This window comes from Octopus sinensis, linkage group LG10, assembly GCF_006345805.1.
Source record: "Octopus sinensis linkage group LG10, ASM634580v1, whole genome shotgun sequence".
NCBI classification, from domain to species: Eukaryota; Metazoa; Mollusca; class Cephalopoda; order Octopoda; family Octopodidae; genus Octopus; species Octopus sinensis.
Window position 1 is genome coordinate 73,033,288 of NC_043006.1, and position 27,220 is coordinate 73,060,507.

At 37.6% G+C, this 27,220-nt stretch overlaps 1 protein-coding gene across 3 annotated transcripts in view; it reads right to left on the reverse strand.

Annotated features, from left to right (window-relative positions):
* The window catches only part of LOC115216388 (location of vulva defective 1), a 131,734-nt gene that overhangs the window by 20,673 nt on the left and 83,841 nt on the right, over positions 1-27,220 (reverse strand). For 2 of the 3 annotated variants that reach the window (XM_036506815.1, XM_029785682.2), the window contains exons 4-5: positions 23,052-23,751; positions 13,527-13,649 (exon numbers count right to left, since the gene is read on the reverse strand). In XM_036506815.1, coding sequence (XP_036362708.1) covers positions 13,527-13,649; positions 23,052-23,751 — 823 coding nt within the window. The remainder of the gene's footprint in view (positions 1-13,526; positions 13,650-23,051; positions 23,752-27,220) is intronic. The other variant, XM_029785683.2, reaches the window with a different exon arrangement.

Sequence of the window (27,220 nt, forward strand, 5' to 3'; positions counted from 1 at the left end):
TGTTAGAAATAGCAGTCAAGATTTTCTTTCAATCACATCCTATCGTTAAAAAAAAAACAAAAGGGTAAGACTTGTTGGACACTATAGTCCCTGATCTCTCACACATACACAAATGACAGGATGGTCATAGCTGGGACACAATTGACTATAAGTCTGCTCGAGTGGAGCTGACCTGGGGCTAAACAACAACAACATGTGATTTAATCAAATGCTTCTAAGCTACTAATACAAATCTAATACACTAGTGAAGACTAAACTTGGTTGAGTATAACATAAATGGTAACTGCAAATTAATAGAGTAGTAGAAAATTATACATTTAGCACACACACCCACGTTCATTATTTACAATGAGTAATTTCTGACTGGAGGCCCCTCCCACTTATTATTTCTGGGACAGGCCCCTTGTACATTGTTGTTTTATGAGTCTAATTTAGTGACTCTATAAATTATTAGTTTCTCATAAACACATGGGAATACTGATAGCAGAATCAGTAGAAACTGTTACTTCATATCCTGTCACTTGGACCATAGATACTTAACTTCCATGTGACTAAGTCCACCTGGCAGCAAATGGGTACAACAGAAACACCTTACTGCTCTAAGTAGGAGCAACGGCAGCACTTCGTTTTGTTAACTTAAATGCACTGAACTCAACTCCTTCAAATGGATGTAGCTCAAAAGAAAAATGTACTCTGCCAAGTTCTTTTTCACTTTTTAATCACTTTGTCAAGGAGAAGACTGCAGGACTTACTCTTTTACTTGTTTCAGTCATTTGACTACAGCCATGCTGGAGCAGTCTTTTTTTTAATCGAGCAACTCGACCCCGGGACTTATTCTTTGTAAGCCCAGTACTTATTCTATCGGTCTCTTTTGCTGAACCGCTAAGTCACAGGGACATAAATACACCAGCATCGGTTGTCAAGCAATGCTAGGGTGACAAACACAGACACACAAACATACACGCACGCACATATATATCATCATCATCGTTTAACGTCCGTTCTCCATGCTAGCATGATATATATATATATATATACATATATACGACGGGCTTCTTTCAGTTTCCGTCTACCAAATCCACTCACAAGGCTTTGGTCGGCCAGAGGCTATAGTAGAAGACACTTGCCCAAGGTACCAAGCAGTGGGACTGAAGCTGGAACCATGTGGTTGGTAAACAAGCTACTTATCACACAGCCACTCGTGGCTATTTCTTTCACACAGCCCCTGGGACTGATGGCAGGAAGTTAACTGGATATATGGCCCAAATGCTTGCAACAGAGCAAATTCCACTGAAGGTACACAAGGACTAGGTGGTGGTGTTAAACTGAGAAACATATCAAGTTTATCATTCAATAATAGAAACCAATCCTTTATAGGAAAGTTCTGATCAATCAAAGTTCACTTATAAGTCTTTAGTCACCTGGGTATTATGAGCAAACTCCACTCAAAGCATCCAAGTATTAACGAAGTGGTAGTATTAGACTAAGTAATGTGTTAAATCTTCTACTCAAGAATGAAAACTATTCTATTGTATAAGCTTCCAGACACTTCTCATCTCTCAAATTTTCACTACATGTTATTAGTCAAACTCAGTACAGGCACCATTAAAGGTACTCTCAGCCAAGGTAGTGGGCCTATGGATAATTACCAAAAGTCCCTGGCCTGGTAATGTTACAGAGGAGCTTTACTGGTTTGAGATAAGCTCTTTAGACATAGGTGTGCGCCTTCACCGGTTCGTGCAAAGCATTTACTTGCTTCAGTTATTGGATTGCAACCATGCTGGAGCATTGCATTGAAGGGTTTCATTGAATATATTAACCCCCAATACTTACTTTTTTTAAAACTGATAACTTATTCTATCAGCCCCTTTTGCTGAACTGCTAAGTTACAGGGATGTAAACAAACTAACACAGGTTGTCAAATGGTAGTAGTGGTGGGCTAAACATAAATGGACATGGACACACACACAACAGGCTTTCACACTATTTTTGTCCCAAACTTTACAAAACACTGGTTGTCTCAGGGCTGTAATAGAAGACACTTGCCCAATATGCTATGCAGTGAGATTGAACCCCAAACCACATGGTTGGTTGCAAAGTGAGCATGTTACCCACATAGTCATGTCTGTGCTGCCTATCATGGTAGTACTAAGTGACTGAGGAAATACAGTGTTTTTAATTTAGGCACAAGGCCAACAATTTTGATAGTCAGCTGTATGAAAGACAGAGCTGATCTTGGGATTTGATCTCAAAACTTGTTGGCACAAATACTGCCAAGCATTTTCCCCAATGTTTTAACAATTCTGCCATTCTAACAACATTCTCTTTTGCTGAACCGCTAAGTTACAAGGACACAAACAAACCAACACTGGTTGCAAGTGATGGTAGGGGACAAACACACATACATATACAATGGGCTCCTTTCAGTTGTCATCTACCAAATCCACTCACAAGGCTTTGGTTGGTCTGAGGTTATAGTAGAAGACACTTGCCCAAGGTGCCACGCAGTGGGACTGAACCCAGAACCACGTGGTTGGGAAGCAAACTTCTTATCACACAACCATGCCTGCACATATAAGGAACCTTAGTTTGTTTTGTTCTTTATTTACTAGATAGGTCCATGGGGAAGTGACTATGTCCACAGTTTTTGCAGATCATCTAAGACCAGTGAGATTGATGCCATTAGCATCCTGCATGAACACTTGCAATTCGACAACTGCAAGAAAAACAGAGGGGTGATTCTGGGAAGGATAGACTGGATATAGTGGTTAGTATAAAGCCCCGGATACAAAGAGTGTTAGGAAGAGGAGAGATGAGTGACATGAGGAGGTATTAGAATAGCAGTCATGAGGAGCAGGGGCCATTATAGTAACAGCAGAAAGAGCAGAGAGAGAGAGAGAGAGTAAACAGCATTTGGCCCTTCTCCAAATCCAGTCTAGAATGGATGTGTGTGTGTGTGTATGGCAACAGCACTAGTCAAGATGTGTGAAGGCATATGGCTTAGAGGTTAGGGTATTTGGGTCATGGTCGTAAGGTTGTGAGTTCAATATTGTGGTAGTGTGCGGTGTCCTTGAGCAAGACACTTTATTTCATGTTGGTCCAATTCACTCAGCTGGCAAAAATAAGTTGTGCCTGTGTAACTTAAAGGGCCAGCCTTGTCACATTCTGTGTCACACTGAAAGTTCCAGAGAACTACATTAAGGATACGATATACATGTCTGTGGAGTGCTCAGCCTTTTGCATGTTAATTTCACAAGCAGGCTGTTCCATTGATTGGATCAACTGGAACCCTCATCATTGTAACCAACAGAGTACCAGTATCCCAGGTGTAGGAGCAGAACTCCATTGTGGATCTCACCTGAGCTTGGTAAAAGGAAGGAGTCTGAAGCATTTTCTGGCCCTCAAGAGGAAGGTCAGTCACTGAGATGCAGTCTTTGCTATGGTTGGAGGTAGAATCTTATCTTTCACTAGTTTCAGTTAGAAGACTGTGGCCATGCTGGAGCACTACTTTGAAATATATTTTAGTTGAATGAATCGACACCAGAACTTTGTTTTTTTAAAATAAAAGCCTGGTACTTATTCTGTCAGTCTCTTTTGCTGAACAGCTAAGTTACAGATGTAAACACACCAACAAATACATGCACACATAGATATGCATACATACATATGTGTGTGTGTGTGTGTATATATATATATATATATATATTATATATATATATATATATATACATACATACACACACACACACAGGGTGTCCCAGAAGTCATGCACTATTCTGGTTTTCATTTAAAATAAAGCATTTTATTTTATTATATTTTTTTCTTCATGTTTTATTGTAGAGGGTGCTCAATTTGAGCATTTGTTACGATTAATTTCAATAAAGTGTTTTTGAAATCAATAATGGTGTATTCTTTTAAAAGACCAGGATGGTAGTGACTTCTGGGACACCCTGTATATATGTATGTATATATATACATATATATATATACACACACACATGGGCTTCTTTCAGTTTCTGCTTACCAAATCCACTCACAAGCCTATCATTTTTAACTTGTTTTAGTCAATGGACTGTGCCCATGCTGGGGTACATTTTTGAAGTGATTTAGTTGAACACATTGATTCTCAGTTCTTGTGCTTCTTTTAAAATCTGGTGCTTATTCTACCAGACTCTTTTTGTTGAACTGCTAAGTGACAGGGACATAAACAAAACAAAACTAATTGTTGAATGGTGGTGGTGGTGATGTTGGGTGGGTAAGAGGCAAACACATACAGATACATGCACAATGCATATATAATGGGCTTTCACGCAATTTCCATCTACGAAATCCACTCACAGGGCATCGTTCACCCTGGGGTTACAGTAGAAGACACTTATTCAAGGTGCTGTGCAGTGGGACTGAACCTGAAGCTACGGGGTTGCCAAGTAAGCTTCTTAATTACACAGCCATACCTGTGCCTATGTTGAAGTACTTTTAACAATTTCAAAATGAATAAAAAGAAAAAAATGGAACAGATATAGAATTGTGAAGGCTGGACAGAAATGCGGTGAGCATAATCCAGTGGATGTGCAATGATGGTTTGGTGTGCATGAATGATAGAGCAAAGGGGAGCTGAGAGGAAAACTGGGCATATCGGAGGAGTCAGCTGTAATATTCTAGATCAGGAGTTCTCAACCATTTTTTTTTACCTTACTCTTTTACTTGTTTCAGTCATTTGACTGTGGCCATGCTGGAGCATGGCCTTTAGTCGAGCAAATCGACCCCAGGACTTATTCTTTGTAAGCCTAGTACTTATTCTATCAGTCTGTTTTGCCGAACCGCTAAGTTACGGGGACGTAAACACACCAGCATCGGTTGTCAAGCTATGTTGGGGGGACAAACACAGACACACATACATATATATACATACATATATATATATATATATATATATATATATATATATATATATACACACACACAACGGGCTTCTTTCAGTTTCCGTCTACCAAATCCACTCACAAGGCTTTGGTCGGCCCGAGGCTATAGTAGAAGACACTTGCCCAAGGTGCCATGCAGTGGAACTGAACCCGGAACCATGTAGTTCATAAGCAAGCTACTTACCACACAACCACTCCTACGCCTACTGTGGACCCCTTTGATTGCTATTTTATTCTGGTGAACCCCTATAGCCATTCAATGTTTAAAAACTAGTTTTATAGAAACTTCTTTCAAAATTTTGCTTTTCACTCATTAACTTGCAAAGGTTGAACTATGTAAAATTTTAGAGAAAGAAACCTAGCTGCTTCGTACAATACATACATACATCATCATCATCATTTAACGTCCGTTTTCCGTGCTAGCACGGGTTGGACGGCTCGACCAGGGTCTGGGAAGCCAGGAGGCTGCACCAGGCTCCAGTCTGATCTGGCAGTGTTTCTACAGCCGGATGCCCTTCCTAACCCCAACCACTTCTAAAGCAAAATTTTTTCAGAGGCACTTGAAATACTCTCATGGACCCCCAGTTTACTAATTTGTTGCATGGGCCCCCAAAAGTCTTCTATGGACAATCAGAGGCCATATGGACCCTGGTTGAGAACCACTGTTCTAGATAGAAGATGCTGCTGGCACAGATGTGTAATGGACAAGAAAGAGGACAGCTCAATAAAGTATCAATCACCCTGACCCCCCACCCCAACCCAAACAAAAAAGGGCCAGTGGAAGAGGAAGACAGAGGAACACACGGACAAAAAAAAACATACAAACAAAAAATTTTTTTAAACAAGTAAGGTTTTGTCTCAAGATTCTTGGTAACACAGACGATTATGATGGAGAACTGTGACAAATGGCAAAATGTTGTTTTGAAACACATGTGTCTAACCCATGCCAGTACAAGCCCTGTACCCCAACACCCTATAAAAATGACTACGATTGCTAAATTTTGGAATTATCAACATTATTAATAATTAAAAAGACATATTTTTATCATTATTATCATAATCATTGTACTTGGGAGCAACAGAATATATCTTCATCATCTAGTTCTTTACTCTTCCTCTATTTGCTTATAAGTATCAACAGTTTTCCAATGCTCTCCCATAATGACAATTACTTCTCTCTGTTTTGGAGTACTATTAATGCTTCATGTTACCAGTAGTGCTACAAAGCGACCTGACAAGGTTCAGTCCTTGTGGTGATATGTTTGTCTCAGTAACCTTAAGAGCTATGCCAATGGAACACAAGCTTCTGGTAGAGCCTCCCATGTTGGAAAAGTCAAGGGAAAGAGAGCAGACTAACATGAACCACCTCTTCTGAGGTAAAAATGAGTTTGCATAGGACCAATACCCCTACCAAGAAAAAGTAGTGGAGTTACAGAAGCATTGATGGCAATTCAAAGCCAACAAGAACTGGGAGAAGAAAACCTTCCTTTAAAGAATCGTATAACTTGCTGCAGCAAAATCCAAAAGGAAGCTGCAAAGGAAAAGCAGCGATGCAACTGAGGAGAAGTAGAAAAGATATGTAGAAACACAGTGCCAGAACAGGCACTGTCACGATTAGCCAGTTAGCTTGTTAAAAAAAAATGTCTTCAATGGCCTATGGTCCATAGGAAGCAAAGAAAATAAATAAGTGCCATTAAGGTTAGAGCTGGAAGAACTAGACAGTGGTGTTGTAGCATAAAAAGAAAAAAAGAAGTTTATTTTCAATTGATTATTTCTGTTTCTGATTAATTGGTCATTGAGTAAGGAAACTCTGATACTAGATTAAACTTTCAGATGTAAAATATCTAGAGTAGATGTAAAGTATCTAGGCGCAGGAGTGGCTGTGTGGTAAGTAGCTTGCTTACGAACCACATGGTTCCGGGTTCAGTCTCACTGTGTGGCACCTTGGGCAAGTGTCTTCTACTGTAGCCTCGGGCCGACCAAAGCCTTGTGAGGGGATTTGGTAGGCAGAAACTGAGGGAAGCCTGTCGTATATATATATATATATGTATGTATATATCGTATATATATATATATATATGTATGTGGCCATAGCCAGTACTGCATTGACTGGCCTCCATGCCGGTGGCACGTAAAAAGCACCATCCGAGCGTGGCCATTCGCCAGCCTCGTCTGGCACCTGTGTCAGTGGCACATAAAATCACCCACTACACTCTCGGAGTGGTTGGCGTTAGGAAGGGCATCCAGCTGTAGAAACACTGCCAGATCTGACTGGCCTGGTGCAGCCTTCGGGCTTCCCAGACCCCGGTCGAACTGTCCAACCCGTGCTAGCGCGGAAAACGGACGTTAAACGATGATGATGATGATGATCCTCCACAAGTCATTGAATAGTAAATTCCTTGATGTAAATTTTAACTGCATCAATCAAGATAGAAAGCTTGTGATCAATAGGTAGGTATTTGAATATTGGGTGGGGAAAAGAAAAAAGAGAAAAAAAAAAAACTTGAACCCACATATCAGTTGTTTGGAAAAATGCTTTCATGTTAAAAGTTAGAGCAAAGATGTCTTTGAGATGAAAACTTTTAGTTTGATCATAATGTTGCTCAGTCATTAGTGAAAGTAATTTCCTTTGAAAAATATTCTATGACTAAAGCAAGTTAATTGGAAAAAGAAAAGAAGAGAAAAAACAAAAGGTAAAAGAACATTCTGAGATCAAATTCAACTGGGGTTGACCTTTCCTTTCTACAGGGTTGCTAAGATATGCAACAGTAATACCGTGAAAGTCTTCTCAACTATTACTCTCTCCTTTGTAAATATTGGCCTTTTCTCTAGTTCAGTGGTTCTCAACCGTGTTTTTTACTTATGAACCCCTTTCATTACAACTTTACTCTGGTAGACCTGCATAGCCATTTGATGTTTAAAAATTAGTTTTATAGATACTTCTTTCAAAATTCCTACTTTGCTTTTCACATAGTAACTGGTGTAGGTTGAAAGAAATCTTGCTGTTTCGTACAATAAATACATCTAAAGAAAAATTTTTTTCATAGCCCCTTAATAAATCACTGTGGGTTTACTATTTTGCTTGTATAGACTACAAGGGGTGTTATATGGATCCCGGTTGAGAATCACTGGTCTAGTCGAAAACCAAAAACATTCTATGATTGATAACAATGTTTGCGAATATTTGTGTGATGGTCATACTATTTTGAGAGTTACATAAATATAATGAGAAAAAGAAAATCGCCATCATTTTCCTTCATGCTTGCGCACAGGTCAGATGGAGTTTATTGAAGCAGATTTTCTGCAGTCAGATGCCCTTCTTGTTACCAACCCCAACTTGTTTCTAACTTGGGAAATATTTTCCAACGACTAGATACGTTTTCACAGAAGATTGGAAACAAAGGACATCACTTTCATGATTGTGACATTTGGTTACAACTATCACAGAATGTTAAGGCAAGGAGACAATAACAGAAACATACACACACACACACACATGTATATATATATATATGGCAGGCTTCTTTCAGTTTATGTCCATCAAATTCACTCATAATTATATTATGCATTGAGGAGAAGAAAATATTATCTCAATGACTAATACTATGTTAATGTGTTTGCTTTGCAAGACTCCTGATGTGAGATCATGTGTTGAAACAGATATTTTTATATTTAGGGATGGTCACACCCCTGGCCAACTAACCACATGCACCACACACACACTCCTCACCTCAGCTCTATTATTATTCTTATTTTAATGTCCTTTGCCTGAAATCTTTTGTTACATGTCCTGTGACCTCTTCAGCAACTTTCCATTCCATGTGTCTCCTCCTGGAGGATAACAATATAGCTGAAGTGAAGAACAGGTATATAGTGCGTGTGGTTAATTGACAAAAAATATGACCATCCAGTATATATAAATCACAGTATGTGTGTGTGTGTAATGTCTAACACATACATTTCCACAATTCTCAACCAATTTTCACCAAACTTTACACACACATTACTTATGTCCCAAGGATGGTCATGCATTGAACATTTTGCCCAGAGTTCCCACGTAAATGGACATAGCTTTTTTGTATGTAGGGTCTTCCATACTTTTAAAATCTTTTTATAAAAGTAAAAGGATTCTGTCTATTTATTTCGACTGCCCACCTGCCACGGTGATTAAATTGACTAGGAACACTGTACGCGATGACTATCCAATACCAAACAATCTTAATCTCCATATTTAAACTGCATTAAACTTTGGCAAGCTTACCTTTACCTATTCTGAGTTACTTGAAAGGTAACGTTCCCTTCCCTCTCTTCTGTTTGTTGATACCTTTGTTTATCTACCAATGCGATGTTTCACTTTAAGGATGCTTATTTACCCAGCCATTATGATATTTCGACGGTTGTCCATCGTTTCAAATATGTTTTAGCATTGTCATTCAAGCCCTTTTTAAACAATCACATATGATTCGTCCCAAAGAATCAACCTTTAAAGAAGAGTTTTGCTTCCACTAGTGAAAGCTATACGTATCTTTCAGAAAGCTCCATACCAATTTAACTTTATGCAGCATTCGCTGTTAGTTTATGTGCTGGCTATGTAGGAAGACAGAATAAAGGGGCTTTTGTTAGCTTATCTCTGAAAAAATAGCTTCCTCTGCTGTCAAAAAAAGAAAATTTGCAGTGGGGAAGTTTCAACGTCTTCCTTTAATTTCCTTACACCATTTATGTGACTGTTTCTGACAAGAAATTTCACTTTCATGTAAGGCAACTATATTTTGTAGTCATTATCTGTAATCTACTCCCAAAACACTTCAGTAGCTCTACTTTGTATCGCTTGCAAACTTATATGTTCTAGGATCATTAAAGTGCAACAACCTCCACTATAACCAGCCTTCAATTTGATTTTCTGTTCCTAGGTTAATCAGAAACATAGATTGCTGTGTTACTCATAAACCTTCTTGTTAGTTCAATTATTTGGTGAAAAAATACCACCAAAGCAACTTAAACTGTCCAAAGAACATGTGTGTTTGCTAGTATATATATATATATATAGTTAATCCAAACATGAAAACACAAAGAGAAAACAACAACGCAAGGACGTGGAACAAGTATAGTGTTATTGGACGCTCAGGGAATCTCTCTCTATATAAACGGCAGTTTGTCTGTCTGTGTGTCTGTCAGGTTGTACCCTCACCCTGACCACGGCTTTCAACCGATTCTGATGAAACTTGACACACACATAGCCCAATGTCATAATTCAAAACTAACGCAGCGAAAATTTTGAAAAGTTCCCTCAGTTCTGAAAAAAATCGATAAATTCGACATGGGGTCAAGAATCTAAGCTTTTCATATGCAACACATTTTCTGTTGTAGTTTTCGCAACTTTCAATCGGGAGACAGCTAGGAACATCGTATACATAGAAGTATTCGAGTGAAGAGAAGACATTGCAACCTACACATGCGCCTTCGTTCCCTAGAGGGAAATAACTAGATTGGGATTAGTCGTTGCCTACTAGGGGCTCTTACATACCCGGGCAACGCCAGGCTATGCTGCTAGTATATATATATATATATATATATATATATATATATATATATATATATATATTAATGAGATTCTTGACAAATAATAGCAACAATACTAGACATGTTTCAATCCCATTAGACATTTTCCACAAAGCATAGTCTTCCTTGTATTTGCCAAATTAGTGATAACAGAACACTATTGATATACAATAATATGTATAATTAGGTGTCAAACATTATCATAATGACAAAGAGAAGTTACTTAAAGAAGCCATTTGCAAGAAAAAAAAAACCAGTCAAGTTTAGTACCTTCATATCTAATGTAGTGAGAATGAAAATTCAAATTAAAAATACTTGTGCTGAAGAAAAGAAAACACAAAGTATTGGCTTGACGATGAATATTCATTTTAACCTAACAATAAGTTACATTGTCGCAACTGTACTAATTGAACATATCATGGATTACAGCAGTCTAATTAACCTAAATATGCAATTTATTGATGTTTCATGCTTCATACTATGGAGGCCAACAAAGCTCTTTACACTGGAATTAATTAAAGCATGATTAAGAATTTTTAATGAGACTGAAACAGGAACATACAAATGAGATCTTTCTGGGGACAGAAATGTGAATTATTTTTCCCTCCAACCTTCATAACTCACTGATTAGTAATTGAGTTATTAATTTGAGAATTTTTTTTTTGAGGAAATTATTATTATTGGGATATTTCTTCCAAGTCACTTACATTCTGAGCTCAAATTTTGTCAAGATAAGCTTTGCCTTTCATATTTTAGGAGCTGACAAATAAAGTACTAAGTAATGAATTTGATAAAATTGTTGATCTCCTTCCGCCCCCGTCAAAATTGCTACGTCAGCACAAAAAAAAAACAAAAAAAATGACAGATGTTGAACAAACAAACAAACAACAAACAAACAAACTGTTGTTACAACCAACAAAGATGCATTACTAGAGTTTGTTTTGGTGCTATGATATCTTATAAATACATCTGTAGAGTCAAGTCTGCAAATCTGAGAATCAATGTCTGAGACTGTTACTTATAATGTCCATTTCTGTAGCAAGCAGGACCTCAGTATATGTACAGGTGCAGGCATGGCCATGAGGTTAAGAAGTTCACTTCTCAACCATGGTGTTTTGGGTTCAATCCCTTTGCATAGCACCTTGGACAAGTGTATTTTACTGTAGCTTTGATTTGATGAAGGTCTTGTAAAATAATTTGATAGACAGAAACTGAAAGAAGTCAGTTTTGTTTTGTTTGTGTGTATGTGCCTACATGCACACATGCATGTGTGCATATGTGTATCAGTATGAATGTTTTCAATATACACCGAGGTATGCCTACAGGTAGGGATGTCACCATTTGTGGCCAGGCTCCAAATGGTTGACATTTTTTGTCAACAAATCAGCCATTTGCTTTCTTCTTAAAAATACCACTGGAATAAAAAATAGTCAGTCCCTTACTTGAAAAGCTGATAACGGTTGGCAACAGTAAAAGTATCTGATTATAAAAATCCTGCCTCAAATATCTCCCCTTTGTAAGCCAAACAAGCATTGAGAAACAGATATTAGATTAACAGATGAACATATTAAACTCTAATTAGAATAATTAATGTGACATTCATAAGTCACCTCTTGCAAATGACTATCATTCTGCTGAGCTTATATCTGTCTACAGGTATATATTTTAATAATGACTAATGATTTCTCAGCAATCACTTTAGGCTAGAACATTGTTCAGTTAAAGTTAACAGCAGTTACACAACAACAAACAACACCGCCTTGACTAACACCAGCAATAAACTAACAATGTGGGAAGGAACCTCTATATCACCACTAAACTGTTTAGAAATGGCAGTCAAATCTTCCTTGAGTTACCAGTACTGTCTTAGAAAAATACGCATTTGATAATACAGTGTTAAGTTTTCTGCATATAAGAATATGGCAGGATGGTTATGGTTGATATGCATTTGGCAATAGGTCTGTTCAATCAGGACTAATACAGCGCTAAACCTCTGCCGCCACCAAATAATGCAAGCTATTATCCACATGTTTCAGAATTATAGATTTACAGTGTTTTCAGGTACCTGTGAATGAAAACTCTACTCCATTGCATTGTAATACAAAAGTATATGTACATGTCTTCTGCTATGGTTCCAGGCTGACCAATGCCTTGTGAGTGAATGTGGTAGATGGAAACTGTGTAGAAGCCTATCATGTGTGTGTGTGTCCCTCATCACTGCTTGATAGTTTATGTCTCCATAACTGAGTGGTTTGCAAAAGAGAACAGATTGAGAAAAAAAAAAAAACGTACCAGGGTCAATATGTTTGATTCAACACCTCAAAGTGTTGCCCCAGCATGGCTGCAGTTTAATGACTGAAACATGTAAAAGATATACTGGGCTGCCACACAGTTTTCATCTACCAAATTCATTCACAGGGTATTTGTTGGCCTGGGGCTATAGTTGAAGACTCTTGTCCATGGTGCTGCACTGTGGGACAGAACCCAAAACTACGTGGTTGCAAAGTAAGCTTCTTAACCACACCACCATTATTCTTAATACTACTACTACTATTATTATTATTATTATTATGATGATCAAGGTGGTGAGCTGGCAGAATTGTTAGCACGCCAGGTGAAATGCTCAGCAGTATTTCATCTGCCGTTACGTTCTGAGTTCAAATTCTACCGAGGTCGACTTTGCCTTTCATCCTTTTGGGGTTGATAAAATTAGTACCAGTTATGCACTGAGGTTTATGTAATTGACTTAATCCCTTCCCCCAAATTTGAGGCCTTGTGCTTCCAATAGAAAGGATTATTATTATTATTATTATTATTTTTGCAGGAGAGAAGTATTGTCAGTTGAACAGAGCCAAATGTATTAATAATACTTATTTCATTACAGAGAGAGAGAGAGAGAGAGAGAGAGAGAGAGAGAGAGAGAGAGAGAGAGAGAGAAAAAGAGAGAGAGAGAGAGAGAGAGAGAGAGAGAGAGAGAGATGGCTGAAATAGCTTTGTAAAAAAGAGAAAAAAAGAAGTTAGTAAGGTTAGTAAGAATGGCCGTACTTAGAATCAATGGCATTAACCAGGTGAAGACCAACAGCAAAGAACTGCTCCCCACTTGATGAATCATCACTAAAATCACTGGAGTCTTGGACACCAGACCAGCTGCTGTTCATTGTATCTGACCTAGAACAGAGAAATAACACAGCACCATAAAATCAAGTTTATCAAGCAATCAATAAAACCCACGTGGAAAAAGAAGAAAATAAAGGAGAAAAGAAGGAAAAGAAAAGTGGCTGATTCTTTAAAATTTTCTTTTTTTTTTTTTTTCAAAGCAGACTGTTATGGTGAATGAATATATAATGATTCACACAAGTCAGGGTAGAAATGAGAAGTGATTTTAAATTTAAAGTCAATAGAAGCTTTGTATTTTTTTTTATATTCAAAGTTACATAGATTGAGAGAGAGAGAAAGAAGGAGAGAGGCAGAGAAAGAGAGAAAAGGATCAATGATGATCAAGCAGTCATTTGAACATGGTTAATATTAATAATAAACTACTACTTTGTTAGCATCTGTAATTGTTTTAGGGGGTTAGGTATTAGAAATTTGCATATTGTTACAGGTTAATTCAAGTTAGAGAGGCAATTAATTGGCTTCTAAGTTATTAATTACAAATAACACTAAAAAGAAAACTATCCACTTTTATAAACAAGTTTCAGCAAAGAATGCGGAGGTATATATTTTAGTCTTCTGTTAACCTTTAGCATGCTGTAGACGCATCATGTTGCCATGCCAGTTTTCTCCCCTCTCAATGTGACGCAATGTGCCTGCAGCTATAGGAGAGAAAAATCGTATGGCGACATCATATGCCTAAGCATGCTAAAGGAGTGTGTGTATGTGTAGGGTATTCTGGAATAGTGTCTTTTAGCTTATAGCTGGTTACATTGGGTTCTTGTTTTATCATTCTGGTTGGGATTTGCATGTAAAGGGATGTAACCAAGTACCCTTAAGTATTTGTCTGATGATCATCTGATTCTCCTTTAATGCTTATAATTGAGAGTTTAAGAAGTTAGCTTTACAACCACATGGTTTCAGGCTGGGTATCACTACAATGGTACCTTGGGCAAGTGTGTTTCTTCTGCTATAGCTCCAGGATGACCAAATGCCTTGTGACTGGATTTGGTAGATGTAAACTGCAGGAAGCATGTTATGAGTATACAAATGCATGTATGTGTGTGTGTGTGCATGCCTAAGTGCTGATAATCAATGCTTGACATTGGTTGAGCAGAGAAGTGGCATTCTTTATGACCGGTCGATTTGCACATTTGAAGACAACTGGCATAAAAAAAAAATGCAAAAACCCAACAAATTACTTGAAAAACTGATAAGGGAGACACTCAGTCATAAAATCCTGCCTCAAATAATTTCTCATTCAAACTCATGCCAGTATAGAAGCATATATTAAATAGATGAACCTAAATTAGTGGGGGAGGGGAGAAGCATCTCTGACCTTCTTTAGGGCCTTGAGAATGTATGAGATATTTTGATAGTCATTTTGGCCCTGCCTATTTGGTATTGCTGATTTGATAGCGAATTATTTGACATTAGACATTTTAACATTTCTCTTGTCCTACCCTAGTCTCTCTGTTTGTGCGTGAGCATATTTCTTATGTGTATGGGAACTTTAGCCTCCCAACTGGCACAAAACCACTTCCCTATTGAACTGTCTTTGTCTTGCTACCTACTTGGTGACGCCACAGATGCTGGTGCCACATAAAAAGCACTTAATGCACCCTATAAAATGGTTGGTGTTAAGAAGGGCATCTAACTGTAGAAACTGCCAAAGCAGACAATGGAGCCTGGTGCAGTCATCTGGTTTCCATCTCCTATCACACTGTCCAACCCACACCATTACGGAAAGCAGATGATAAATGAAGAATGAAGATGTTGATGAGGTGAGGGAAAGTGTTGCTGTCAATCATGTTTAATAAATAAATTGTAATGTCCCTTTCTCCTCTGTCTGTATGTGTATATTTCCGCATGTGTGTGAGCCTCCAGTGCTAAAAACTACTCTCGCCAAAACATGACCAATGTCCAATCAGTTGTGCCAAATCTCTAGTGTCCAAACAGCTGTGTCCAGTTGTCTCATTTTGTGATAGGAGGGTCTTACCCTTAAACCAGAGATCTGGCTTCAATCTGTTGCAAGCATTCAACAGATTGAAGTCTGCTAAAGGTACCTAAAAGCCAGGTAGTATTGTTAAACACCAGGTGATAAATTAAGCCTCTCACACAAGAATAGGAACAGTTGTTAATAGTTCTTGAGAAACTTCAAATAATTTTGATCAAAATGAAAGCTTGGAACTGGCTCTAAAGGATTATATACAACAGAACAGTATTAATTGGGTGCAGGTAAACAAACTTATGATTTAATTACAGAAGGATCTCAGTTATTTTAGTAAGATGGTCACTAACAGAAATTAGCTTTGAATTTTAATTATTGTTGCTGAAAATATTTAGGAGACACAAACAAAAAACAAAAACAAAACCTAGCAATAGACAATGTTCTTTTTTTGTCTTTTGTAAATCAAAAGGTGTATGTGTGAGTAAGCAATAACAGGATTGGTATACTGTAAGTGAACCGGATATTAGTTTTTTACTAGATATATGTTTAGGAATTCTAATATCACACACACACATGAACACATTTGAAAGCAAGGACAACCATATTGACCAGAAAGGGGAACGAGAGTAGTTGACGTTAAATGCAGAGTATCAAATTATAACCAGCAAATTCAAATTTCATAACTTGTACTGTCACATGAAATTTAAACAGAACAAGAATGTTTGTATTCATAAACTGGAATGAAGGACTACTCAATGTCCTGAGTACAATATGTGTGTGTGTGTGTGTGTGGATACCTATTTATGCACACACACACATATCTATACACATATAAGTGTAAATATATGCATGTGTACACACACACATCACAGGCTTCTTTCAGTTTCCGAACAACCGAATTAGCTCATAAGCTTCTGGTTGGCCCAAGGTGCCATGCAGAAGGATTGAACCCGAAAACATGTGGTTGGGAACTAAACTTCTTACCACAAGCTCCATGTCTGTGCTCCCACTGCATGGTACTTTAAGCATCTTCAGCTCTAGCCACAAGCCAACCAAAGTCATGTGAGTGAATTTGGTAGACAGAAACAGAAAGTCTGTTGTACATATGTATATTATGTGTGTGTGTGTATATATATATATATATATATATATATACACACACACACATATGCACAGGAGTGGGTGTGGTAAGTAGCTTGCTTACCAACCATATAATTCTGGGTTCAGTACTACTGTGTGGCACCTTGGGCAAGTGTCTTCTACAATAGCCTCAGGCCGACCAAAGCCTAGTGAGTGGGCTTGGTAGACAGAAACTGAAAGAAGCCCATCGTATATATATATATATACATATATATGTGTGTGTGTGGTGTTTTTACGTCCCCTGTAACTTAGCAGTTCGGCAAAAGAGACCAATAGAATAAGTACTAGGCTTACAAAGCATAAGTCCTGGAGTCGATGTGTTTGACTAAAGGCTGTGCTCCAGCATGGGCACAGTCAAATGACTGAAACAAGTAAAAGAATATATATGTATGTATGTATGTATGTATGCTAGTGTCACATATAAAGCACCTGCACTGGTGCTGGTGCAATGTAAAAAAGCACCCAGTACACTCTATAAAGTGGTTGGTGTTAGGAAGGGTATCCAACCATAGAAACCATGCCAAAACTGACAAATGGAGCCTGGTGCAGCTCTTTGGCATGCCAGCTCCTGTCAAACCTTCCAACCATGCCAGTATGAAAAACAGACATTAAATGATGATAATGATGATATATGTGTGTATATATGAGGGGGTGCTGAAAAGTTCCTGGCTTTGAGTAAAAGAAAATAGAGGAGGATCAATTAATTATTCCCCTCTCAGATTCAAACGTTTATTGCAGCAGTTCTTCAGTTTTTCTAAGCCCTTTAAAAGAACTCAGAAAGTTGGGCCTCCAGCCAGGTTGTTTGAGATACCCTTCAAGCCAGGATCTTTTCAGCCCCACCCCCACTCTCCATATCTCTTTTACTCTTTTACTTGTTTCAGTCATTTGACTGCGGCCATGCTGGAGCACCGCCTTTAATCGAGCAACTCGACCCCGGGACTTATTCTTTTGTAAGCCTAGTACTTATTCTATCGGTCTCTTTTGCCGAACCACTAAGTGACGGGGACGTAAACACACCAGCATCAGTTGTCAAGCAATGCTAGGGGGACAAACACAGACATACACACACACACCACACACACACACATATATATATATACATATATACGACAGGCTTCTTTCAGTTTCCGTCTACCAAATCCACTCACAAGGGATTGGTCGGCCCGGGGCTATAGCAGAAGACACTTGCCCAAGATGCCATGCAGTGGGACTGAACCTGGAACCATGTGGTTGGTAAGCAAGCTACTTACTACACAGCCACTCCTGCGCCTATATATATTTATATATATTTGTTAATCTTTTTTGTCTATATTCCATATTGGTATGGTTTGGCTAAATGTGTTATTTGAAACATTGTTTTACAGCTGGATGCAATTCCTTTACAAGGCTTTGATGGCGCAAACTATTCAGAATATCTGTTAACAGGACAAGATGACAAAAATCACCATCTGCTGCACTTTTGTATAAGTGAGTGCAGATGTAAACAAACACACACACTTACACACGTACTTATGTATGTATTGATATATGTATAAAATGTTTTATATGCATACATTTCACTTTCTGGCTACCAAAGGGTTTGCTTTGACTGGGGCTATAGTTGAAGACTCTTGCCCAAGGTGCTCAGTAGTGAGACAGCTCCTGAAACCACATGGTTGGGAAGTGACTGTCTCAACAACACAACTGCTGCTGCTACATACATACATGTGAATCATCATCGTTTAATGTCTGTCTTCTATGGAGGCATTGGCTTGACGGTTAGGGTTTGACAAGAGCTGGTAAACCACAGGACTGCACCAAGCTCCACTGTCTGCTTTGTCATGCTTTTTGAAGTTGAATGTCCTTAACACCACACACACACACACACACACACATGCACGTGTGTGTGTGTGTATGATGTTAAGGACATTCACACACAAACACATGTGTGTGTGTTTGATAATGCAAACTGGAAAACAGAGCTCAAAACATAAGGATATACTAAATTTTTTTTTATTAATTATTGGCAGAAGTTACAGAATAACTCAAGGGTGAAGAGTTTTCAGTGTTGGCACTTGAGTCACTCAGCAGATTCTGCTGACTATTAATAAAAAAGACATGTGTGTGTGTGTTGGTGCACAAAGGAAAGAGAATAGCACTCAACACATAGTGTGGGCGTTGAATGTATTTATTAACACGTTGACTCAGCAACAACATAGATCAAAATATAGTTTATTGGAATGTCTGTCTCTCTGGACACACACACACATGTGCTCATACATGCATACACACATATGTATCTTATAACTAACTGTGTAAATAAAGTAAAGTAAAATATTTAAATATATATCTGGCTACTGAAGATGCAATTTTTGTCAATAAAACTGTGAACAATACAAAGAAGAGCAAGACCAATTGTGGTAAAAAAAAAAAAATAAAAAAAGGTGTACAAATTACAGGTTAATAATTTTAGTTGGTCAAATGTGGTGAGCTAGCAAAATCGGTGGTACACTGGGCAAAATGCTTAGCACCATTTATTCCATCTTTATGGTCTGAGTTCAAATTCTACTGAACTTGACCTTGTCTTTCATTCTGGGTGGGGTGGGGAAGATTAGAAAAAGTACCAGTAATGTACTGGGATTGATGTTATTGACTTAACCCTTAAATGAAATTGCTGGCCTTGTACCAAAATTTGAAACAATATTTTTAGTTGGTCTTTCCTACATTAAAAATATCAACTGAATTAACACATTATTATTATTATTATTATTATTATTATTATTAGCACATGGGACAAAATTCTTAGACACATTTCTTCCAGCTCTTTAAGCTAGAAATTTAGCCCTTTCATTCCCAACCCAGCTGAAACTGGCTCACTCTGAGTACAAACGTCTTGTTTTCATAAGTTTTGAATTAAAATCTTCCACCAAACCTTAGTCACAATTAATGTTCCTAAAACTAGCTGAATGATAACTAAGTTATTTCACTAAATTCTTTGTTATATTTAAAGTAATTGAAAGAAAAACAGAGCATCTCAAAATAAATACAGTAACGAAAGGGTTAAAATTCCACCAAGGTCTGCAATGTTTTTCATTCTTTCAGAGTCAGTTAGTTGGGCAAATAGGGTCAATGTTATTGACCGACCCCTCAAAACTGCAGACCTAGAGCCAAAATTAGCAAGTTTATTTGCTTCCTTATTTCAATTTCGACATTGCTTCCAGAGACTCATATTCTTTCTTTCTTTTTTTTTTTTAAGCCTATTTCATCATCATCATTTAAATGTTTGTTTTCCATGCTGGCATGGGCAAGACTGTTTGACAAAAGCTAGCAAGTCAGAAGACAGCATCTAGCTCTGGTGTGTGTTTTGGCATGGTTTCTTAGACACATTTCTTCCAGCCCTTACTACTGCCAACCACTTTACAGAGTGTACTGGGTGCTCTTTACATGGCACCAGCATCAGTGAGGTCACCAAATAACTTGCAGGACAAGACCCCTCACCTTGGTGGAGTGAGTAGTACTGAGAGACAGAAAAGGTGTCTTGCATTAGAAGATAAACGTGGCTATCTCAGATGGAGAAAGAGAGGAAAGAAAGATGGTAAAGATGTGACAGGGAGGGAGCAAGGGCCAAACATCCAAGTTACAGGGAGGTGCATATAGTGAAGTCTTCCAGGGATGACCTAAAATTTGTATTTTATATATATGTTAGTTTTGTTCATCCAAATATCACCATTTATCCCTTGTGTATCCATATTATCAACTATTAATCCATATATATTGTTGTAGATGTAGAACACTGCACTTAATAACATGCAAATCTTAAAGAACAGATAGTAATAACAGCAACACTTTTTGTTAATGAGACAAGTTCTTTTGTGCATCATTCAATATACCAACATGGGAGGTATGAATAAAAACTGCCACAGCGCATAAAGAATTAGATATTTTTTTTTCTTTTTGAGTTTCGCAAACAACAACAACAACATTTACCACAATGATTCCCAGCTTAATGACAGGAAGAAAAAAAAGCAAAAGAGACAAAAAAACAAAAACATTCATTAGCTTAGCAACAATAATATTTCCTCGTTTAGCAACAACAAAAAACATTCTTTTGGTTTGCAACAATATTTGCTTGAATAGCAACAGCATTTGCTTGCTTAGCAACAAAACTGCTCAATAGTAGTAACACTTGCTTAATAAAGGAACTTTTCTAAGTATTACAGTCTCTTGAATCATTATTTGCCATGTGGGAGGTGGGAGTGGGGCTGTGAGGAATGGAAAGGGAGGAGACAGGGCTCTGACTATCTGTCACAATTAATTAAGGGTGGTTTTATTTTAAACTTGTTTAATTCTTTTCCAACAACATGGCAAAGAAAGAAGAATTACTTGGAGGCAAATTCTGTTTTATTTTCTCACAAATAAAATAAAAGTGGCAGGGGTGGAGGGGAAAGAGGTGCAACAAATTCCATTAATATGGGTAGGGAAAGGGCTTGGTATTTTACAGTTTGAGAACCATTGCCTGGAATGATCTGGCAGAGTCTTGGACTAAGCACAACAAAATAGTGTAAAGAAACTCTTAAACTGATCTGAAAATACAGATTGTCTATTCACTCCCATTACAAACAGAATATATAATCTGGATTTTACATGGCAAACTGACTTCATAGGTTAGTTTGTACTTGAAGGTAATTGTTAAAATTATTTCACTAAAACTTGTTATATGATAACTTTTCAGATTATAACAGATGATATGCATGTAAGGAAAACAAATGATTCCCATGATATCTCAAAAAATTCATTTGTTTTGCTCTACAGCTGTTTCCATGACTAAGGTGAAAATACCATCAACTACATAATTAATACATAATTTGGCTGAATGTGATGATTTCATTTCATCAGGAATATTTCTTTGAATTTCATGAATATATTTTTCCAGGACATGAACATTATTTCAATACACACACACACACACACTCACAGAGGCAACATCATTTATTGTTGCCACTCTGATAAAAAGGTCAATGAGCAAGTAGAGACTAGAGTTGTGAAGTTCCTTCAGTCACACTGAAAACATGACTACCTCTCTGGTGTTAGTGTCATGCCATGCTGACCAAGAGCTAGTTGGCAAAGCAGTTTGGCATATCAACACTCCTCATTGTGCCTATGTCATTGTACCTGTGAGCTTCCACATCCATAGGTTAGAAACCACAATTTCTTCTTGTGACTTCCGTAGTCTGCCCATGTCATTAGTACTGTTCGTTATCAGCAAATACTTTCTTAACTGGCAGTGTTCACTTGTATATATTAGAGATCCACAATAGTCAGCAACCCAGCATCTCTAAAACACTTAGCTATGAACCAATGAAAGAACTTTTATTCCAAAGACGAGTAATTCTTTGCCTACTGGTAAAATTTCACTGCCTTCTAATTTGAGCCTGCCTACTGACAACAGCTTTAACCCTTTCGTTACCAGCCCGGCTGAAACCGGCTCTGGCTCTGTAGTACAAATGTCTTTTTCCATAAGATTTGAATTAAAATCTTCTATTAAACCTTAGCCACAATTTATGTTCCTAACACTAGCTTAATGATGACTAAATTATTTTACTACATTCTTTGTTATATTTAAAATCAATTGAAAGAAACACAGAGCATCTCAACAGAAATACAGTCACGAAAGGGTTAAAAGCCAATATGACCAACCCACCTCTGATCAACCCTATGATACAAACTTCCTGTTTCAAAGCAATCAAAATTAATGCTTTCCATAAAGATTCTATGTTAATTTATGCTTTAAATACTTGTTTGATAACAACAAAGTTATCTAACTAAATTCTTAATTGTTTTCAAAATTAACTGCAGTAACTGTAATGTCTTTCCACAGGAATATGGTAACAAAAGGGCCAAACCTTTCATTTTTAATTTATTTTAATTCAAGCTGCATGAATCAGACATTAAAAATACCTTATTTTTCTCAGCATACATGTACTCCAAAATTTCCTAATGTACATGTTGCTGGACATAACAGCCAAATCTCCTTTAAATCACATATTACTATCTTAAAAAAAAAAAATGAAAGTATACATTGCTTAATGTAGTCCTAGATAAATAAGTTATCTGAAAAAAAAATGCAATAAAAAAAAAACACAAAAGATACTCATAGCCAGAACATGTTTGATAATAATTGGCTTGATGGTCAGGACCAACCTGGGGCTATACAGCTTAAGATTAACTGATGCTTTCTCATTTTAGTTGTAGTTCACCTTTCATGCAAGTAAGTAAATATTGCACATTCAACAGTTTATATGAGCAGAAAAAGAGATAAATATATAAAGTAAGAATGAGAAACTTACCCGCCTCCAGTACTAATACTTGACACTGGCCAAGTTCTGTTGAGTTTTGTGTCAGGAAACGTCCAATCTGGATTGGATATAAAATGACTGCTACCAGGCAATGAATAAAGTCCTGATCGAACCTCCTGTGACTGGCTGACTGGCGGAAGGTAAACATCATTTATGTGGTTACGTTGATCCAAAGAATTGTTTGAATGAAGCATCCGAGAATAATCCTCACGTTGCTCGTAGTTCAGAGGATTTTGGGAGCCCAACGGGCCAGCTGGCAAACTTGAGCGATGGTGGTAACCAGGATGTGGCCAAGTATTTCGTCCACCACTTCTGACACCACCACCACCACCTCCACCATTACCACCACCACCACCACTACTACCACCACCACCACTACCACCACCACCACCTATACAACCATTGTTACTGCCACCGACTAAACTTGCCATTCCAGATAAATCCAAAGAGCCCTCAGAACGCCGATGGGCGTTGTTGCCTTTGTAAAATTTTTGGGGATCGTCCATATCAGGGGAGCTGACCAAAGAGCTAAACATAGAGTTACTCGTTCCCGTAGTGGAAGATTGATGTAAAGGAGACAGCTGTAGTTGGTTTGGTACATGCATTGTTGGTTGCTGGGACAGGTTTACGCTACCAGACAACAGATTGATAACACTGTCCAATTCTTCTTCTGAAGCAATCTGGCTATTAGCTACAAAAGATAGAAAGAAAAATATTTATGTATAAATTTATGTACATGCCCATTCCACACTAAAGAAAAAAAATAGAAAACAACATGATATCACAATAAATCTTGGCAAGAACCTTCAGTTGATGTATTCATCAGATGAAAGGCCACGACCAGAGCTAACTTGGCTGTGTGGGTACAGGCAGGTCTGTGTGTGATTAGCAAGTTCTGCTGCAATCATATGGATCTGAGTTTGCTCTTAATATGTGGCACCTTGGGCAGGTGTCTTCCATAATAGCCCCATGGTGTAGCAGATAAAGCGTAAAATTGTATGTTAGATATGAAGTGATGAATGTGGAGGATAATGGGAAGGTTGTAAAGAAATGAGTCAAAGAAACATGGCTGGATGTGTAATGTCAATGTGCATGAAAGAAAGGGCACAAATGTACTGACAATAAAAATTAGACAGATTTATTTGCTGTATAGTACAAAAAAGAGGACTGTGATGGTATGGACATGAATGCATATGAAGAATGCCTTGTGAGTGAATTTCATATATGGAAACTGAGTGGAATCCTCTTTCTCTCTTTCTACATATGTATGTATGTATATATAATTGCATGTATATGTGTGTGTGTGCATGATGGGATGATGTACATGTGTCTTTGCATTTGTGTTTTACTGCCCCCACAACTAGTGTTGGTTTGTTTATACTCTCATAACTTAGTAGTTTGGCAAAAGAGACCAACAGAATATAAGTACCAAACTTCAAAAAGATAAGTACTGACGTCAATTTATTCAACTAAACACTAAGATGGTGACCCAACACGGCGACAGTCCAATGACTGAAACAAGTAAAAAAAAATTGGATCATCCCATAAATAATGCGGTTTGTTCAATTGCATGAACTAAAAATCAGAGGGGGAAGGGATAAACTGCCTGCATCAACTTACTATAAAAGTAGGCAGTAATTTTACCTTGGCCTTATTCTTAGTGCATGTTTTGAAGAGTGCAGTTCAATTTTAACAATTAATTTTTCAAAGCTATAATGGAAATAACAAAGGAGAATATTTGGCATATTTTGCTTTATGAATTTAATAAAGGCAACAACACAATGGAAAGTGCAAGGAATATTAATAATAGACAATAAGCCTAAGCCAGAGTCAACGGTGGTTCCAAAAATTCCAAGCCAGAAACTACAGCCTAGAAAGCGAGCCTTATCTTGGAAGATCTGTAGAGCAACTCTGGTGGAACAAAATCCCATTGACTGTTGAGGAACTAGCAGAGAAACTTGGATTTGGTCATTCAACCACTCATTGATACCTGCATGCCATTGGAAAAATGACCATCTTTGGTTTCAAGACGAAAAGTGTTCTATCAGGATAATGTTCGGCCACATACAAAAAGGATGACATTCCAAAGGCCGGAACAGTATGAATGGAAAACGATGTCCCACCCACCATATTCGCCGGACATTGCCCCATCTGATTATCATTTATTCCACAGTCTTCAAAATCATTGGGACAGAAACAGTATGAATTATGTAGACGAGGCCAGAACAGTACCAGAGGAGTATTTTTCATCATGGACAAGTGAATTTTGGAAGATAGGCCTTGCAACTCTACCAGATAGATGGAAGAGCATTGTAGAAAATGAAGGAGGGTATATTTCTGATTTTAAAAAATGCTTTGATTTTGATTTTTGATTTTTCCAGTTTCAGCTCATGAGCTGTGGCCATGCTGGGGCACCACCATTTGTTAATCTTAATTTTGAAAGATAAAGTAAGTATAAAAAAACCACAAAATAGGTACTGGGGCCGATTCGTTTGACTAAAAGTTCTTTAAGGTGGCACCCCAGCATGGCCAGTCTTAAACAAGTAAAAGATAACATTTATTTCTTTATTTCCCACAGGGGTGCTAAACATGCAGGGGATAAACGAGGGCAGACATCGATCCCAGTGTGTAACTGGAACCTAATTTACCAACCCCGAAAGGATGAAAGGCAAAGTCGACCTCAGCGGAGTTTGAACTCAGAATGTAACTGCAGACGAAATACTGCTAAGCATTTCACCCGGCGTGCTAACAATTCTGCCAGTTCATCGCCCTTTTTTGGGCAAAATCGTGTTCTCCTATATTGAAGAAAAAAGATAATGTTGACAAGTCAAAAGCAAAAAATATGCAAATTAGGCTATACATAAAAAGAAACTGGGTGCATCTTTTGCATTTGTATGAGAGAAAAACAGTTTATCTTTCTTTTTCTCTCCTTGATTCAGTCCTGAAATCTCAGTATTCTCTTCGACATTAAATCAAGATTTTTAACTTAAAAGATTAAAACCACAAGCAGATCTCATTAATCAGTTGCCTGATTATGACACATGTATTTTACAAGTGGTAAATATGTCACTGGTCTCTTAAAAAAGAATAACTTTGCAAGTAAAACAAAACTTAGTTGGAATGTTTATAAATTTTGATGGGTTATTTTGTATGTTGAGGGAAGAAGAGTTTGCTGGTGTTTCCAGGGTTGACCTTTTGTATGAGAGAGAAAATGTTTACCCTTTTTTTAAAATTTTTCCTCTCTGAAATGTCAGGATTCTTTTCTACAACTATGGTCACATTGCTTCTAAACGAACAAAGGCAACATAGAGGATACTTCAATGAGGATATTTTAGTTTTGCAGGATACAAAGCAATCTCATTAGTGTGGGTGCTAAGATAAAATGCACCGAGCAGTACACTGTCAAGTGGTTGTAGAATGAAGAGAAACAGTAAAATCAAAATGGTTCTTTAACCAGACTGAGGGTATGACAAGGTATGACTACCTCTTTTGTGCTGGTACCATGACAAAGTTCACATTTTATGGTACCAACATTCTGTTATGTGCAGTGTTAAGAATGGCATCCACTTGTAAAAACCTAGTCAAAACAAAATGTATGAGCAAGAGATTGTCCCCTGAACAACTTAGGAGGGCAGTAACTGAATAAGAGGTGACTTAGAGCGTGACAACTTGTCCAGCCTATGTCAGAATGGAAATCATTTGTAAAACGATGATGATGTTTAATAGGACATCATTATTATCATAGGTGCAGACGTGGCTGTGTGGTTAAGAAGCTTGCTTTCCAATCCCCTTGTTCTGAGTTCATGACCACTGCATGGCACCATGAGAAATTATCGTCTACTACAGCTCTGGGTCAACCAAAGCAACGTGAGTGGATCTGGTAGATGGAAACTGAAAGAAGCCTACTGTATATATACATATGTGTGTGTATGAGTTCTCTGGATCATCTAGCAGGGTACTAACTCTGAATAAGAACTGTCTTAGTGCAGCAATCTGTCCATCCTATGCCAGGATGGAAATCAGTTGTAAAATGATAATGATGATGATAATGATGCTTAATATAATATAAATTAACAGTGCTGGAGTATTTGGCGCAAACCCTCCAGCAGTATTAATTTATATAAAGATATGAACACAAGTGAACAATAAACAATTTTGTC